The sequence below is a fragment of the Ambystoma mexicanum genome, chromosome 3q (genome assembly GCF_040938575.1).
Source record: "Ambystoma mexicanum isolate Mex_15411 chromosome 3q, UKY_AmexF1_1, whole genome shotgun sequence".
Lineage (NCBI taxonomy): Eukaryota > Metazoa > Chordata > Amphibia > Caudata > Ambystomatidae > Ambystoma > Ambystoma mexicanum.
Genome location: NC_090926.1, coordinates 600826232 through 600842790, shown reverse-complemented (window position 1 = coordinate 600842790; position 16559 = coordinate 600826232). Strand labels below are relative to the sequence as shown.

Here is a 16559-nt window from a genome sequence, read left to right as displayed (position 1 = left end):
GAAGCCAGACGACGATGATGATGATGATGATGATAGGTTATTTATAACGCGCTTAATACCCAGAGGTTTCAAAGCGCGGACCCGAGGATCGAATGTGTGGTGCTGAGCTTTCCTCCCAAGACTGATGGTCATGGAAACAGCCAACAGCTTTGGTGTGGAGGGTAAGCTGGGAGATAGCCAACTTCTCCAGGAGTTTGCCCAGGAAAGGAGTGATAGAGATCAGGTGATAGTTTGCTGGAATGGAGGGGTAGGCAGGAGGCTTTTTTTTAGAAGGGGTGCACAAGGCAGTGCTTGAGAGGAGAGGGGAAAACTCGAGTTGCGAAAGAGTGGTTTTTAGAGATTGGCCATGGTTGGAGCGATTGAATCAATGTTGTCCTTAATAGTTCTGGAAGGGTAGGGGGGGGCCTGTTTGGATGAGACTTTCATAGACCTGACTAGTCTGAAAACCTCATCAGGTGTGACAGGAGAGAGACAGGAGAGAATGAGAGGAGAGGAGGCAGCCAAGGAAGGCCTGAGAGAAGTATAGGGTGGGAGGGGAGAAGAGGAGAGCGAGGACAGGATATCCTGGGTTTTCGTATTGGAATTAGAGGCCAAGGCTGAGCAGAGGGCATTGGTAGGAGTAGAAGAGGAAGATACTGCAGTAGGAGTGGCCAGCTCCTTGCAGATTTTCAATAGTTTGGCCATGTTGTTAGAGGCCACGGAGATGGAATGTGACAGTGCTGGGTGAGCCTTTGCCACGGGGACAGGAATCTTCAAGTGAGAGGAAAGGAGAGAGTGGTCAGTCCAGGAGAGAGGGGTAGTGAGAGGATTAGAGCGGGGGATGTCTGAGGAGATGAGAGCATCTAAGATGTGCCCGAAAGAGTGAGTCAGGCCAGAGGGAAGAATGGAGAGGCAGAGAGAGTCGCAGAGGTTGTGGAAAGGCCCTGAGGAGTCCATACCCGGGCTTTCTCATGGCACACATTTCTTATTAGTTATTCAAAGTTACAGGTGTGACATATTTAGTATAGTCCCGCACCTTATTTTACAAACAATTAAATGGTTGTGTTTGATGTTTCAAGTGGGACAGATTTGACTGCCTTACATTCCCTAGTTAAAAAATACTTTTCATGCTGTAGCATCACAGTGATAAAGCGTCTCATTTTCATACAAATATATTCATCACAAATTGAACAATTGATAAATGTACAGTGATTAATAGCTCTAATTCTTTTAAAAAGACGTTTTAGAATATCTTCTTTCTGGTTTTAAATCCTTAAGTTGCTCATTAACTTTGAAAGTAGCTTTCGTATTTAAATTGCGAATTACTCCTCTGACTTATTTTAGTGTGATAGGAACATATCCTTGCGCTTAATCAATCAGGTTCTCCCAAAAATGTGTTAGGTCGTCCTTTATGGTTATGTTTCCATTCATTTTTTTCTTAAATAAAAAGCACCTTCTATATGTTGCAGGTTACTGGATTCTCATGGATTGTCTCAGGATGCTGGCAGTGTCAAAACTGTGCTAACTGAAATATCACCCACAACCTTTGTATTGCTTGAACTACTACCAGGGGCATATTTTAGCAAAGGGTCTAAATAGGGTATTTCCCAACTAGCAATGATATGATATGATATGATAGTTTATTTATATAGCACCCATACACAATAGGCCTCATTATGACATCGGCAGTAGCCATGCCTGTAATACAGGCACGGCTGCCGCCGGTGTCATTTTTTTTCCGGCGCCCTCAAATGGGGTATTACCGGGTCATTTCGGTCTGCCAGACCCGGTAATTGCCCATTTGCTGGCGCCGGAAAAAAGATGCTTGAAATAACTTTAGTGAATATAGGCCAGGAAGACACCAGCACGTCCCTTCATGCCTGCTTAGATCTCCAACTGTAACTGTTAGAACAGTATTTCAGAACATAACACCTAAGCACTCCACACTCACTGACATCACCACATTCCACCATCAGTGATGTCACCCACACTCAGAGACACACTACAACACTTCTCCCTCCTTACATTTATTAAGGGTCTTCCAACTAAAACTTTCCCCCAACCTTCCCCCAAAACAAACCCCCACATGTACGTGTGGCCAGCACGCAAATGCACCAATGAACCAGACCCCAAAAGGGTGCCACAAGGGCTGACCACCTGGAGCTCCCTCACAACCCCAACACCATGCATTAAATGACCGGATGCCAACCAAACCGAGACCAACACTAACGGAAACTGCGCCTAAAATAGTACTAAACCCCATGGCACAAGCATAACCTACGTGGCACCCCAAGAATATGCACCCCAACTGTGCCTACAAACAAATGGACAACAAAGAACCCTAACCGTGCCAGAAAAATCCATACATTTGGCTAACCACACTGAAGAATACGTCCAACTCCACTCCGTCCCCAAAAAACACAAACAATGAGGAACCCACCGAAGTGGAATAAGGGCTAACTCCTCCCTTAAAACCTGAACTGGAAGACACTCGAGGAACAAAAATAATAAACGATGAACTCCACCTGTTTCAAGCTGCCCCTAGAAACCTAGAGCCTGCCACGCTCCAGCGTTCCCCAAAAATACATTACACTAACACGCCAAACACGACATGCACCAACAACCTTCCACCGTAGTCTGCACCCTAGGGCACCAGGGCTGCCACCCTCAGGCACAATCCCAGCTCAACAAGAGCAACAACAAGCAGATCAGTCCACAACAGCCTCATAACAAACAAAACACCATAAGAAAAACACGGTCAACCTAAACCGTGCCAAAACACACTCCTTAAGCCACCACACCACGAGACCCCAGGTCCCTGCCAACTGCCATGACACTACACCAAACACAGCTAGGACCCCTAGTCCAAGCCTGCTGCACCACCGCAGCACACCATCACTACAATAACAGGACACCAAGTCCTTGCCCAACTGCACCACTGCAGCACACCATCACTACAACCCAGGACCCCTAGTCCTTGCCAAACTGCACCACCGCAGCACACCATCACTACAACCCAGGACTCCTAGTCCTTGCCAAACTGCACCATTGCAGCACACCATCACTATAACTGGAATCCCTACTCCATGCCAAACTGCACCAAACGCAGTGCGCAACTAATGGGACCTCTTTGCCTAAAACCTAAAACTGCCCCTAAGAGGAGCACTACCAGATCAGGAAACAACTGGCAGATATGGGACCCTCGGCACAACCAAGCGTCCATAACCAGCACCAGCACACACCCCAAATACACTACAGTACCCAGACTGCAACCAAAACACCATCACTATCTCCTCTGAACCCCTAGCCCCTGCCAGACCGCCACCGAGGCATACCACCTCCACATATGCGGCCTCCATACCCTAAAACATATGTTAAAGAAATTCCTTAACTCAGGCGACACAGCCTTCACACAGAGGTGACACAGCCTTCACACAGAAGATGCAGAACAGGATACAGATATAGCACTGCATAATAATGTCGCTTTACAAATAACACTGCACGATGAAAGTTCCTGCTCTCCCATGGAACCTGCAGCCCACGGGTCCAAAATCCACCCGCGAGTGTTGGTCGAACGAGTTCGTTCACATCCCACCGGTTCCAACCCCACCTGAAAGGAAAATGGCTTAACTATAAAAGCACAATCTCAATAAAACACATATTCAACTTGAGCACACACACGGGCCACGACTCACACACCCACATCGACACTGGCCACTAGCACTGACACGCCAATATTTCCGAAACAGCCCACAACACAAACACGAGACATCATACAGACTGGCCTTCACACACATACTAGCTCACTAGAGTTCCCTTGAGACTCCAAAAGTCCTCCTTCAGTGGCGCTGCTGCCAGAAACGAATCTCGGCTCCTTCCACATTCCAAGACCTGACCCTGCAGCACCAACAGATGTCCAAATCCAAACGCCCACTCGACCAACCAAGAAAACGGGCAGTACTTAAATACTTCCTTGCTGTATGTCCCAGACGAAAATCTGCACTTCCGCTGGATGCCGATGCCGATTCCTGGTCGAGCGACACACCATTACTGGGATGCCTTCCTTCCCAGCCGATACGCACTTCACTTTGAGGGAAGCAACCAGTCCTTCACGCCAAAACGCTGTCCACGCAAGTCGTTCCAATCCACTTCCGCGTTCCAGCCACTCCTGCTGGAATGCATCGCAAAGGCAGACTGACGTCACCATTCTGCCAAAGGTGCCGCCGGGGAACTCCCACCCCAACGCCCTCCGCTGCTGGAAACACCCTAACACAGCATCCACATGGCGGCGACTCAATGGGCACGGCTTCACGACGCACACCCGAACTCCTCGGTGCACATCCACTTCAGCCGGGCCCCCACACGCCATGTCAGCACGCCCCCACTGTTGGGTGCTCTTTTTCTGCCGGACACCTTCCGGCTACTGGCCTCACTGGGCCAATGTTCTCACCGAAAATGTGCTGCTGCACAGGTCAGGTACCAAATACGCCGGTCACGGCTAAACGCCAACTCAGCTGGGCGTCAACAGGTGATCTCCTCACATCTGACCTCTGCTTGAGACTCTAGCAACCCGGATGCCAAAACACAGCTCCAGACACAGCGCAACAGAGACTGCCTGTACCAGCACCACCCGGCCTACTGGAGAGTAGCACCCAGATCCCTGTCACTGGGGCTAAGGCTGCTGGCTGCAACTCTAGGACGTGGGGAACGGAGGGTGATGTTCCTGACTGCTGCCCCCTCCACGACAGGATCCCATCCTCGTTGCCAGTGAAATAACTTGGTACCTGAAGTAACACCCGGACCAGCAGGTAAGTTATCAGTAGGTTTATTAGTAAATATATGCCAGGAAGACACTGGCACGTCCCTTCATGCCAGGTTAGATATCCAACTGTAACTGTTAGAACCCCTGTTCAGAACATAACACCTAAGCACTCCACACTCGCTGACATCACCACATTCCACCATCAGTGATGTCAGCCATACTCAGAGACACACTACAACAATGACCCCCATTCCCATTCGGCTGCATAGGGGAGGTCGGTGCATCCGACATGCTGTGCTCGTGGGTGCACCCGCAAGCATGTCCCATAGTTCCCGCAGCAGCAAACTTATAATGAGGCCCAAGGTGTTTCAAAGCTCTTCAAGGCAAGGGACGGAACAAGGGAAAATACAATGACATTCTTACAGGCCATGAACAGTAAGGATGTGAAATTAACTATTGTACTCGGCCTGGCGACATTTCATATAGTGCAAGAGCTAAGACATAAATATGAAAGGGAGGGGGAGAGTGGGAAGGAAATGGAAACAGACAGCCCCAATTAGGGGCAGAGATAATCCATGGATTACATAGCACAGTGATATGAATGTGCACCAACTGCGTAGTACAAACATTTTAACGGTCAGTAAAGCTCAAAATGTTGAAAAAACAACTGCCCACTTTTGCCATCTAACATACCTCCTTCATTCAAACCTTATCTCAGAAATATGGATAGGCAGGGATCTTGCCTCATCCCTTGTAGGATCTGAGATGTTCTGCCAATGTTGGGGGTTTGGTTCATGTCATTTTGCTTTCTCATACAATACGGATGTTTAATTTTCCATTAAAAAAGGAGGACTACAAAGAGCAGATTGAGAGAGAGATGAGGTATGGAGTACCGTGACTGTTAGTATATCTATCTAGCCTGATGGAGCAAACAGTCTGAAGAGCTGCCCAGAGTAGCTAAGGTTTATAATAATGCAAAGTGGTCCCCTGTAAACTCCACAAATACCTGTCTTCAGTCAACAGCATTTCTGCATTCTGGGACTTGTGGTTTTGCTTTTCCCATAATGTTGGGCTCACAAATCTTCAGATGCAAAGTGCTAGTGGTCGAAAAGCAAAATATGGGTACTTAGCATCTACTCTCTTTCCACTACTCACTATAGCGTGCAGGGCAAAGTATGCAGGGCTGGGTATGCTACCCGCGCATAGCTTGGGGCAACTTGGGATATCTGTAAATTGTTCAGCAGTGCTAGAAATGAGCAAAGTTAGTACTTAGAACCTCGGCATCTTTCGTGCATGGGAGAGTGGGCTGGTCAGTGATGTGGCATGGCCAAGGACAAGTACCCCAGCCCAGGTTGAGCAGTCCCCAATCACCTCAAGGAACCAAAACAAATGCAGATGTTGGCAACTGCAGGAGAAACTGAATCTCGTTCAGTAGCATAAAAGCCTGCAACCTTTTGTCAAGATAAGAATGACCTCTGAATTATTTATTAATATGTTTGTGATAGTGAATCAAGCATTGCGATAGTGATTCAAGCATGAAACCCTTCTGAGCAAGTAGCGCAAACTTTTCATTTAATTTATCACAGCACTCACTCTAACATAAAATGTCTGTAAACCACAAGCCATATAAACTAATTTAAACGGTGCTAGCTTGTAGAAGTGAGACTTGGGCTGTTATGCTTAAGTTCAGGGGTGACTCATTTGCCTAAACAACAGGTGCACAACTTACAGCCCGCGGGCCAGTTGAGGCCCGCCATGCTATTTTGTCCGGCCCGCCAGCAACAAAGACTTTCCTAATGGAGTGCGGCCCGCAAGCAGCATCAGTTGCCCTCCATTAGGAAAAGACTTTGTTATTCTTCTGGGCCGGACTAAACACACACATGCACCACGTCGCTCCTACGAGCCACGTAGTGCGTGTGTGCTGCACCAATGGAGTGCCAGCACTACAGCTGGCGTAGTCAGTAAAGCTTGATGCCTGAAGGCATTTCAACCTTGCCACGACAGCCGTAATACCAGAAACTTTGCCAGCGTTCCAGCTAGCCTGCCTTCAGGCACATCTGGTAAGTACATATGATGGTGCGGGGGGCTGTTTGTTTGTGTGTCTCTGGTCTTGCCTGACTGTTTTTCTTTGTTTTTGTATGTATGTTGAGATGCAGAGGTGGGGGGGGGGGGTGTCGGGTCTGTATGGGTGTTTGTTTTTGTATGTATGTGCAGTGTATGTTGAGATGGGGGTGAGGGGGGTGTTGGGTCTGTCCTGACTGTATGTTTCTGTGTGTATGTGGAGATGCGGGGGTGGCGGGATGTGTCAGGTCTGCCTGTATGTTTGTTTTTGAGTGTATGCGCAGTGTATGCTGAGATGGGGTGGGAGGGGTTTGGGTCTGTATGTTTGTCATTGTATGGATGGGCGGTGTATGTTGAGATGTGGTCTGTCTGTGTTTGTATTTGTGTGGATGGGCAGTGTATGTTGAGATGTGGGGCTGGGGGGTTCGGGTCTATATGGGTGTTATTGTATGTATGTGCAGTGTATATTGAGATTTGGGGGTGGTTTGGTGTCGTGTCTGTCTGTGTTTGTATTTGTGTGGATGGGCAGTGTATGCTGAGATGAGGGGGTGGGGGGTGTCGGGACTGTCTGTGTGTTTGTTATTGTGTGGATGGGCAGTGTATGCTGAGATGGGGGTGGAGGGATCGGATCTGTATGGGTGTTTGTTTTTGTATGTATGTGTAGTGGATGTTGAGATGAGGGGGTGAGGGGTTTGGGTCTGTATCAGTGTTATTGTATGTGTGTGCAGTGTATGTTGAGATGTGGGGGTGGGTTGGTGTCGGGTCTGTCTGTGTTTGTATTTGTGTGGATGGGCAGTGTGTGTTGAGATGTGGGGGTGGGGGTGTTGGGTGAGTCTGTATGTTTGTTATTGTGTGATGGGCAGTGTATGCTGAGATGGGGTGTGGGGTTCGGGTCTGTATGGGTGTTTGTTTTTGAATGTATGTGCAGTGGATGTTGAGATGTGGGGGTCGGGGGATTCGGGTCTCTATGGTTGTTTGTTATTGTATGTATGTGCAGTGTATACTGAGATGGGGTGGGAGGGGTTCGGGTCTGTATGGGTGTTATTGTATGTATATGCAGTGTATGTTGAGATGTGGCAGTAGGGGGGTGTTGGGTCTGTATGTTTTTTATTGTGTCAATGGTCAGTGTATTCTGAGATGGAGTGGGGGTTCTAGTCTGTATGGGTGTTTGTTTTTTAATGTATGTGCAGTGTATGTTGAGATGTGGGGGTGGGGGTGTGGGGTCTGTATGTGTTTGTATTTGTGTGGATGGGCAGTGTACATTGAGATGAGGGGGTGGGGGTGTTGGTATGTCTGTATGTTTGTTTTTGTGTGGATGGACAGTGTATGCTGAGATGGGGTATTTTGTATTTGTATTTTATTTATTTGTATTGCGCGCCTGGCCCAAAGGCATCTGGGCGCATTTCTTAGGATTTACAGATTACAGGTAAGTAGGTCACAATAAAGCATTACATAATACAATAAACTTAGCACTATGTACAGTTCAATGCAGTGGTGTGGGAAAACAGGACAGAAGAACAACATTTACAGTGAGCTATGCAGTATATTTACAAGATTTACAATAAATTATGCAGTGAATTTACACAAAAAGAAACAGATTCAGGTAGAGGTCAAAAGTTCTGAGTGATCAAACCGGAAACATAGCCGGCGAGCGCTGTTGGTTATTGTAGACATGGGGCAACTTTATCCTGCACAAAGAGCCACATTTTGGCTTTACTCTTGAAAGAGTAATAAGATGGTTCACATCTGAGTGGGTTAGGGAGTGAGTTCCATAATTTGGCAGCAAGGACTGGGAAGCTAGTCCCACCTGCTTTCTGCAAATTGAATCTAGGAATAGACAGGGAGTGGGCTTGGGCTGATCTAAGAGGGCGGGTGGAAGTGTGGTATGTTAAGCGGTTTGCCAAATATTCAGGGGCATGGTTAGACTGACACTTGTGTGTAAGTGCAAGGGTTTTGAGGGATATTCTTTGAGCAACAGGAAGCACGTGTAGGCTGTGTCTGGTGTCGGAGATATGTTGTTTCCAAGGAGGCAAAAATATCACCTGTACAATAAATCGCAGCAAAAATGCTGTGGTTTAACCCGTTAAAGGTGTACCCCATTACATCATTTAAGTGGAGCGGGGGTTGCAGGGGTGTCCGCCGCTCCCCTTAAATGGTATAACAGATCCGAGGGTTGCGTGGGTGTCCCCCGCATCCTTTACATGGATTGCAGTGGCAAAACAACTGCCTTTTTGCCGCAATATTTTGTGTCCACGGCCATTTTTGCTGCGATTTTAACACATGGAACCGTTTCCTAGGAATATTGAGGGCAGCCCTGATGGCATTATTCTGGGTTACCTGTAACTTGTTAGGGTTCCTTTGACTAGTCCCTAAATAAAGGGCATTACAGTAGTCAATTTTGGACATGATGAGGGTTCTGGCAATGATGATGCAGTTAGCAGCATTGAGGAAAGGTCTACATGCTGCAATAAGATTACATGTATATGCTGATGCCGAAACCACAGCGTTAGTTTGTCTCGTGAGAGACAGGGTGGAATCCAGATAGATGCCTAAAGTTTTTGTGTCATTGGATACCTTGACGGTGTTGCCATCAATAACAAATGATTTGAAGGCAGAATCCAGTCTATTGAGTCTGAAGTGGGAGCCTAGGATAAGCAACTCTGTGTTTTCATCATTTAGACAGAGTCCATGCCGCGCCATCCAGGCCTGAATGACTTGATAGACATTGTTTAGGGCTTTAGAGTTGGTCACGTGGTCACCAGTGATAGGGATGAGTATTCGGGTGTCATCCGCATAATTGGTATAGGTGACACCCAAATGCTCAAGAATATCAAAGAGTGGCTACAGCGTGGGTGAGACACAGGACCCTTGCGGGACCCCACACAGAACTGGCGATGGTTCAGCACAAGCAGTTGGGGAAAAGACCCTCATGGTTCTGTTTGCCAGAAAGGATCTAATCCAGGAGGTGGCTTTATCGGAAAAGTGGGCTGCGGTTTTAAGGTGATGGTGATGCTTGTTAGTTTGTATCCTGAGATGGGCATGGCGGTTGGGGTCTGTATGGGTGTATGTATGCATGGTGTATGCTTGTTAGTTTGTATGCTGAGATGGGGTGGGGTTGGGCTCTGTATGGGTGTATCTATGCATGGTGTATGCTTGTTAGTTTGTATGCTGCAATGGGGGATTTGGGTCTGTATGGGTGCATGGAGTATGCTTGTTAGTTTGTATGCTGATATTGGGGGGTGCCCATGGGGCATAGTGTTAGGTTGGGGCATGGGAGCCATGGGGCTAAGTGTTTGTTGAGGGGTGGGGCCCATGGGGCATAGTGTTTGGTTGAGGGGTGGGGCCCATGGACCATAGTGTTTGGTTGAGGGGTGGGGACAATGGGGCATAGTGTTTGAGGAGTGGGTCCCATTGGGCATAGTGTTTGATGAGGGGTGGGGCCCATGGGGCATAGTGTTTGGTCGGGGCATGGGAGCCATGGGGCTTCGTGTTTGTTGAGGGGTGGGGCCTATGGGGCATACTGTTTAGTTGAGGTGTGGGGGCATAGTATTTGGTTGAGGAGTGGGGCCCATGGGACAGAGTGTTTGGTTGAAGTGTGGAGCATAGTGTTTGGTTGAAGGGTGGGGGCCATGGGGCATAGTCTTGTCCATACTAAACAGCAAAGTAAAGCAGTCTAAAATAAGGGAATGTCCAATCAAGCTTCAATAATATATATATATAAATGATAACAATAGAAAATGTGTTGTACAAAATGTAATCTTGACAAATAAAGTCCGTTACACCTCCAAAACGTATACTTTTTCCATGTGTTTAATAAAAATAGGGGGTTGAAAACGCCTCCTGCCATGCCCTGCCACGCCTACCGCTCAGCCCACATTTATTTTTCGGCCCATTATCGGCAGCATGTAAGGTACTTTTGGCCCTCAGTCAAAATCAGTTGTGCACCCCTGACCTAAACGCTTAAGAGAGTTTGTAAATGTATCACTCAGTCCCCTGTGCATACTGTGAATCTTCTGAGCAGTGCCCCTGTGCCATGGGTAATGGATTTTGAAGACTTAACCCCCGGGGGCAAAGGGTTTGGATTGGAACGGTGCTTTGGGATTGTAGTGGATTACTCCGGTGCAGTTCTGTGTTCTGTTATCATAATAAGATCACGTGCTTTTATCACAGGTATTATTTTGCAGTCAGACAGCTATGTAGAGCGTTGCAGTCACTTATATTGTTACTTTTGATTTTCGTAAATTGATCAACTGCAACGTGTGATTGGAATTTTGACCCCCAGTCCAATGTAGCCCCTTTTGTTGCCCCTCACCCCCTTTACCTGCCCTAGTCCCGTTTTGCGTCTTCTGACCCCTCAGACTCGTTTTGTGCCTTTTTTGACCCCACAGTTCCATTTAGCCCCTTTAGTTGCCTGTCCACCCATTTAGCTGCCCCAGTCCCGTTTTGAACCTTTTTTGGCCTACCAGTCCCTTTATGACCCTTTTTTGACCTACCTTTCCCATAGTGACCCTTTTCTTGCCCCAGTCTCGTTTAACCACTTCTGCTGCCCTCTAGCCCCCTTTCATGCCCCAAACCCCCTTTAGCCCTTTTGTTGCCAACACCTTAAGCCCCTTTTGTTCACCCAGTCCCACTTAGCCCCTTTTCTTTCCTCCGTCCCCCTTGTTACCCCTCAATACTTTTTGTCATTTTTCTTGCACTTTATCCCTTTTTGTTGCCTCCCAACAACTTTAGCCCATTTTCTTGCTCCTTGACACAGGGCCCTCCCCCGTTTCACACTGCCATTTCCCTGGCTCGGCACCTATTTGGCCCTAGGAGCCAGGCTCTGCTCTGGTTCGGCCCTTCCCATAAATTCCCTGACTCCCCCTAGTCTAGGGAACATAAGACATAGCCCATATGGCATCAACGTGTTCTCATTGGTTTCAATCATCTACTTCTGGCAGAAGGATTTCTAGCTCGCCTTTTCTGGCCTAGTCCGCAGTAAAAACCCAGCTGTAGGTCCGCCTAGAAATGGAGGCCCATTTCCTTTGTATTTTTCAATATGTCTAGTAGAATGTGTTTAAACGAAGAAAAGAAAATCAGGGCAAAAGTCATACCCCAGTCCATGGGTAGAGCTTCAGTGTGTGTAGCATGGGCTACATGGCAATTGGCACTAAAGTGATGTCACTTCCTGCAGTGACATGTGAGTGTGGGGAGGGGTCAGTGTTCAGATGATGCTACTAGCACTTATGATTTTAGTAAAATTGTGCATTGTATTCTGTGGTCGAAAAGGGCAGGAGCAGTTGGAAGTGGTGCTCCTCTACTTTAAAAAAAAAAAAAAAGTTTAACTGTCACTATACTTTTATTTTAAAACGAAACCGTTCGGGAATGGTTTATTTGCAGGTTTTGGATTGCGCATACGTGGTAGTGGGGGGGTGTGGTATGTAGGAAGCGGTGGCAGGCCAGCAGGGAACATAGTTACACTACTTCTTTTCGTACACTTCGACCACTGATTGTATTTCATGAACAAATACGACTGGCAAAAGAACATTCATATATGCACAGATTGTTATCTCAAGGCCATCCCCTTGCCCCCTCCCTTCTCTCGACTGGAAAACTCGAAGCACGAGCTCGTTATTAGTAAAAAAAGCGGCCATACGGGAAATGGCGACTGTACCTTTGCCCAGGCCGGAGATGGCGTCCGTGATGACCACCACTTTGTTGCGCACCGCCGATTTGGACATCAGCCTGACCACCTCTCTATAGATGTAGATGATCCCACTGACCCCGAAGAGAAGCAGGGGCAGGATGAGGAAGGCCAAGACACCCATGGCTGCCTGTGGGCAAAGGCAACAGGAGACGGCGTTACCACTCACACACACACACACACGTGAATGCAATTACTGCAAATGCAAGCGGCAGCTATGAATACTACATGGCGTATAATATGAAAGTGTCATTCCATTACAATGTCCACATTAAATCAATCGAAAACGTACATCGACGCAGAGAAAAAAAAGACTGATCTGCGCATGTGTATAAATAAAGTGAAAGTCATGTCTGATTAGCTGGAGGGTAGTTACTTCATGTCAAAACATACACAACACGCACGTGTAATGAATTAGTAGCCAGTTTCACTTACGTGCGATGTGGAAGGAAACGCTCCTCCGAGGCGATCGTGGTCAGGCTGAAGGTCTACGGAGGTGACTGGGGGCCGACAACCAGCCGAGGCCGCGGCCCTGGCATGGAATGGCTAATTTTAGACCCCGGCCACTCCGACATTTCGAGGAGTAAATATAGCCCCCAAAGCCTGATCCGTCCGAACAGATGAAGGGGCTCTCGGGTTCCAAAAGATGTGCCCGGGAGGCTGTCATTCGTGGCTGTTAATAATCATCACTTTGTGGATGGTTCGCAAAGATGTCTGACGTGCCCGGCCCTGGGACCAGGCGCCTGGATGCGAGACTCGACTGAGTGTATTAATTAAATGAAATCGATGTGGTATGTTGCGAGTTTGTCATTGTGCGTTTCTCGGTAAACTACTTGGGAAAGCAAAACTGGAGAGCCGCTTGACAGCCCTCCAATACAAAAGTATAGACAAGTATTCTCTATGACAACTGAAGCGTGACACAACGCAGGCAACTTACCCTTATTTACATTAATTGTGAGCACCGCCTGCTCATGTAGGCTGATTCTACTGACATCATCGCCTTCATGGAACTGTGAAGCAGAAACACGAGCAATGTTCAGTCCCACATTCTGGTCCTAGACTTACATTTAACAGCAGTTTGCATTCCCTCATGATTATGGCAGAAGCATGCATGTAACCCAGACTTACCGCGAGTGCTGTCTGGAGAAAAGCAAGCCAGGCCAGTGGCGTCACACAAAACGTGGCACGTCAGTATGTACAGAGAGCTCAGGCTCAGCTGTGGCCGGGGGTGTTGCTAGGTCTGGTATAGGTCCGGGCTATGCTAATGTTGAGACTGTCGGGACTGGGGGCTAGCTAGCCCTTTGGTTATAGCTCCTGGGCTTCTATACAGGGCTACAACCAAAAGACCCAGGACTATAGCCCCCTTGCCCCCCCCCAGCAATGCCTCTGGCTGTGGCCACTTTGTCAGACTGCAAACACTCTGATGATGACATTCCACGCGAGGAGGTCCCATGTAGGGGGAGCCCATATAGTCTGCTGTGGGGAGCGGTCACAGCAAATGTATGTTTTATGTATTTTCAGGTGCTCTTTCTGAAAACATGAAATAATATGATATTTATAATGCACTTAATACCCAGAGGTTTCTAAGCACGGACCTTGGTTTCGAACCTGTGTTGCTCTGTGTCGTCTTGCTTCCAAGGCGAGTACGTTGCCCCTGAGTTACCCTTGCGAGACATAGATGGGTGTTTTGAAGTGTTCTTCTGAAATAACTTAGTTGTACACAGTTCTTGCTCATGGATGTACTGACTATACTGCTGGTATGGATGATGGTGGAAGGCACATGTTTTTGAGCACACCTCTAAATTAGTGATGTGCCAGTAGTCCCACCTCTTGTATGATTCTAGGTTAATGATTTCCTGAAAAGTGAACATTCTGGACAATGTTGCAGGGCCGCCCAAAGCAAGGCAGGGTAACTGCTGTTACCATCAGCAGCCCGGGAGAGGGGCAGCCCAACCCCTTCCCTGTCTACTCATCTCCTCCCCCCAGCTGCAGAGACACACAGTCTCTGTAACACAAAGCCAAGGAAGGGTGAGGTGTGAACAATCACCTCACCCTTTCTCCAAACAGCAAAGTGTTAAGCACCTAAGAAAACCAACAGTCAGGCAGGGCGCAGGTTCAAAGACCTGCCCCCCCCAGGGGGCCAGACAAACGGCTATCCGGCCGGGGGCTGCAACACAGCAGCCCCCACTACTATACATATCAAAGACCCAGGGATTCGCTGGGTCTTATAAATGAGAGCAGCATGCTCTGAGAAAACACAATCTGTTTGTGGACCCTGAACGGGGACCGAAACAAACAGGAGGTTCACTGTTAAACTCAGTGTCTTCCAACCTTTTGCTTTTTTACCACAGAACCTTCCCAGCCTACAAACAAGGGAGGAGAACAAAGGAAAAGAGGTACAAGGCACTGTACGGTGCCCACAACAAGTTGAGGGACATGAGAAGGCGGGCACGGGCCAGAGGGGGTAACCTCAGGACCCGGTGCCCAAAAGTATGATACTATTATGATATGTGATTGTTGTCTCCATAACCATATCCGTACAATAAATTCCTACGGCCTTTTATTGCCAACACTTGACAAAGGTTGTGAGCCAAATTATTACGGGCGTGGGTTAGGGGTCGGCCAATACTAATGCATGCATATGGGTTCAGCAGTTATGTGTATCCCTTGGTTTCTAAAGGTTGCCTCTGTGTTCAATTGAATAGCAAGAGATCCAGCAATCCCGTACTGACAATACTGTGTTTGCATTGACCTACTCCTTTTTTTATCTTAAGATCTCTACTGATTATCATGTGAAATGGTGTGAACTGAATTGATGCAAAAAGATGAGTGTGACATTTCATTGCCAAAAACATGTCAGACTTTTCTTTACCAGAATTATTTCTAAGACTACTTTTCTGCTCAAGCAACAAGTATCTGCCCAAAAAAAGACACCACACTCAGTTCCATCTACTGAATGATATGATAGGTTATTTATAACGCGCTTAATACCCAGAGGTTTCTAAGTGCAGACCCTGGGATCGAACCTGTGGTTCTACATGTCGTCTTGCTTCCAAGGAGAGCACAATACCCCTCAGCTATCCTCCCTAGACCACCCTAAAATGCATTTTCTCACCTACAAAGATGTCTGACATTTCATTTTGAAAATTATTTAAAACCATTTTCAAATGATAAATGATGTGTTTTTCCCACAAAAAAGATAACTGATTGCACTCATATGCTTACAAACATGTGTAAGGCTTTTCATTGGCAGAATATGTATAATACTTTTCAAAGTATGCAGCAAATATGCGCACTATCCCCACAAACATGGCAGACTCAGTCACAGACACTAAATGTAATTCCCTGTCTGACTCTACCTCCATGACATTCTCTCATCCTACTATCCTTGATCTGAGAAGCCTGGCAGGTGTGGCACTTTCGTGCAAGGTGGCCACTTGTATTCTCTCCTCCCTGTGACAGAGATGGCACACTCAGTTACAACCACTGACTATAATTGCCTTTGGCTTCTCCAGGATTCTAAATATGTTCTATGCAGCCAACAAGTATCTGTACCACCCGCACAAAGGTGAGACTGCCTTTTACAGGCACTAGATGCACTTCCTTGCCAGGAAGGCCGTCTAGGACGTTTTATTGGTACCAGCCACAAAAATACGACATTCTCTTCTACAGACGCTAGATGCTCTTTCTTGCCAAGAAGAGTTTCTAAGACTTTTCATTTGTAAGATCTTCAGCAGCTTAAATGTTGGGATCATTATCCATTATAATACAGTTTCAGTCATAATTCCATTGGGCCAGCACCTCTTGTAAGAGTTGCCATAGAGTCTCCAAGCTGCATCATGAAATGGCCTCCATGAGTGTATTGTTAATGTTTCTAATGCCATTTTACCAAACTGTAGGAGAAGCACAGCAGTTCCCATGTTAATGTATTAATATTCAACAACATGAATGAGCACTACACTGAGAAACACAATTGTTAAAATGGATTTCTAAACTCTGACCTGGTGGGCAGAAGTTCAGGAGGCCACCCTAGTTTAGTGCAACAGGGGAACCTTCTGGACAAGGCAGTCCAAT

The 16559-nt window shown here is 47.2% G+C and overlaps 1 protein-coding gene across 1 annotated transcript in view; it reads right to left on the bottom strand.

Annotated features, from left to right (window-relative positions):
• DHRS7C (dehydrogenase/reductase 7C) overlaps positions 1-13041 on the bottom strand; it is a 306673-nt gene extending 293632 nt beyond the window's left edge. The window contains exons 1-2 of the mRNA XM_069654467.1: positions 12921-13041; positions 12456-12615 (exon numbers count right to left, since the gene is read on the bottom strand). Coding sequence (XP_069510568.1) covers positions 12456-12609 — 154 coding nt within the window. The 5' untranslated portion in view covers positions 12610-12615; positions 12921-13041. The remainder of the gene's footprint in view (positions 1-12455; positions 12616-12920) is intronic.
• Positions 13042-16559: the final 3518 nt, after the last annotated feature.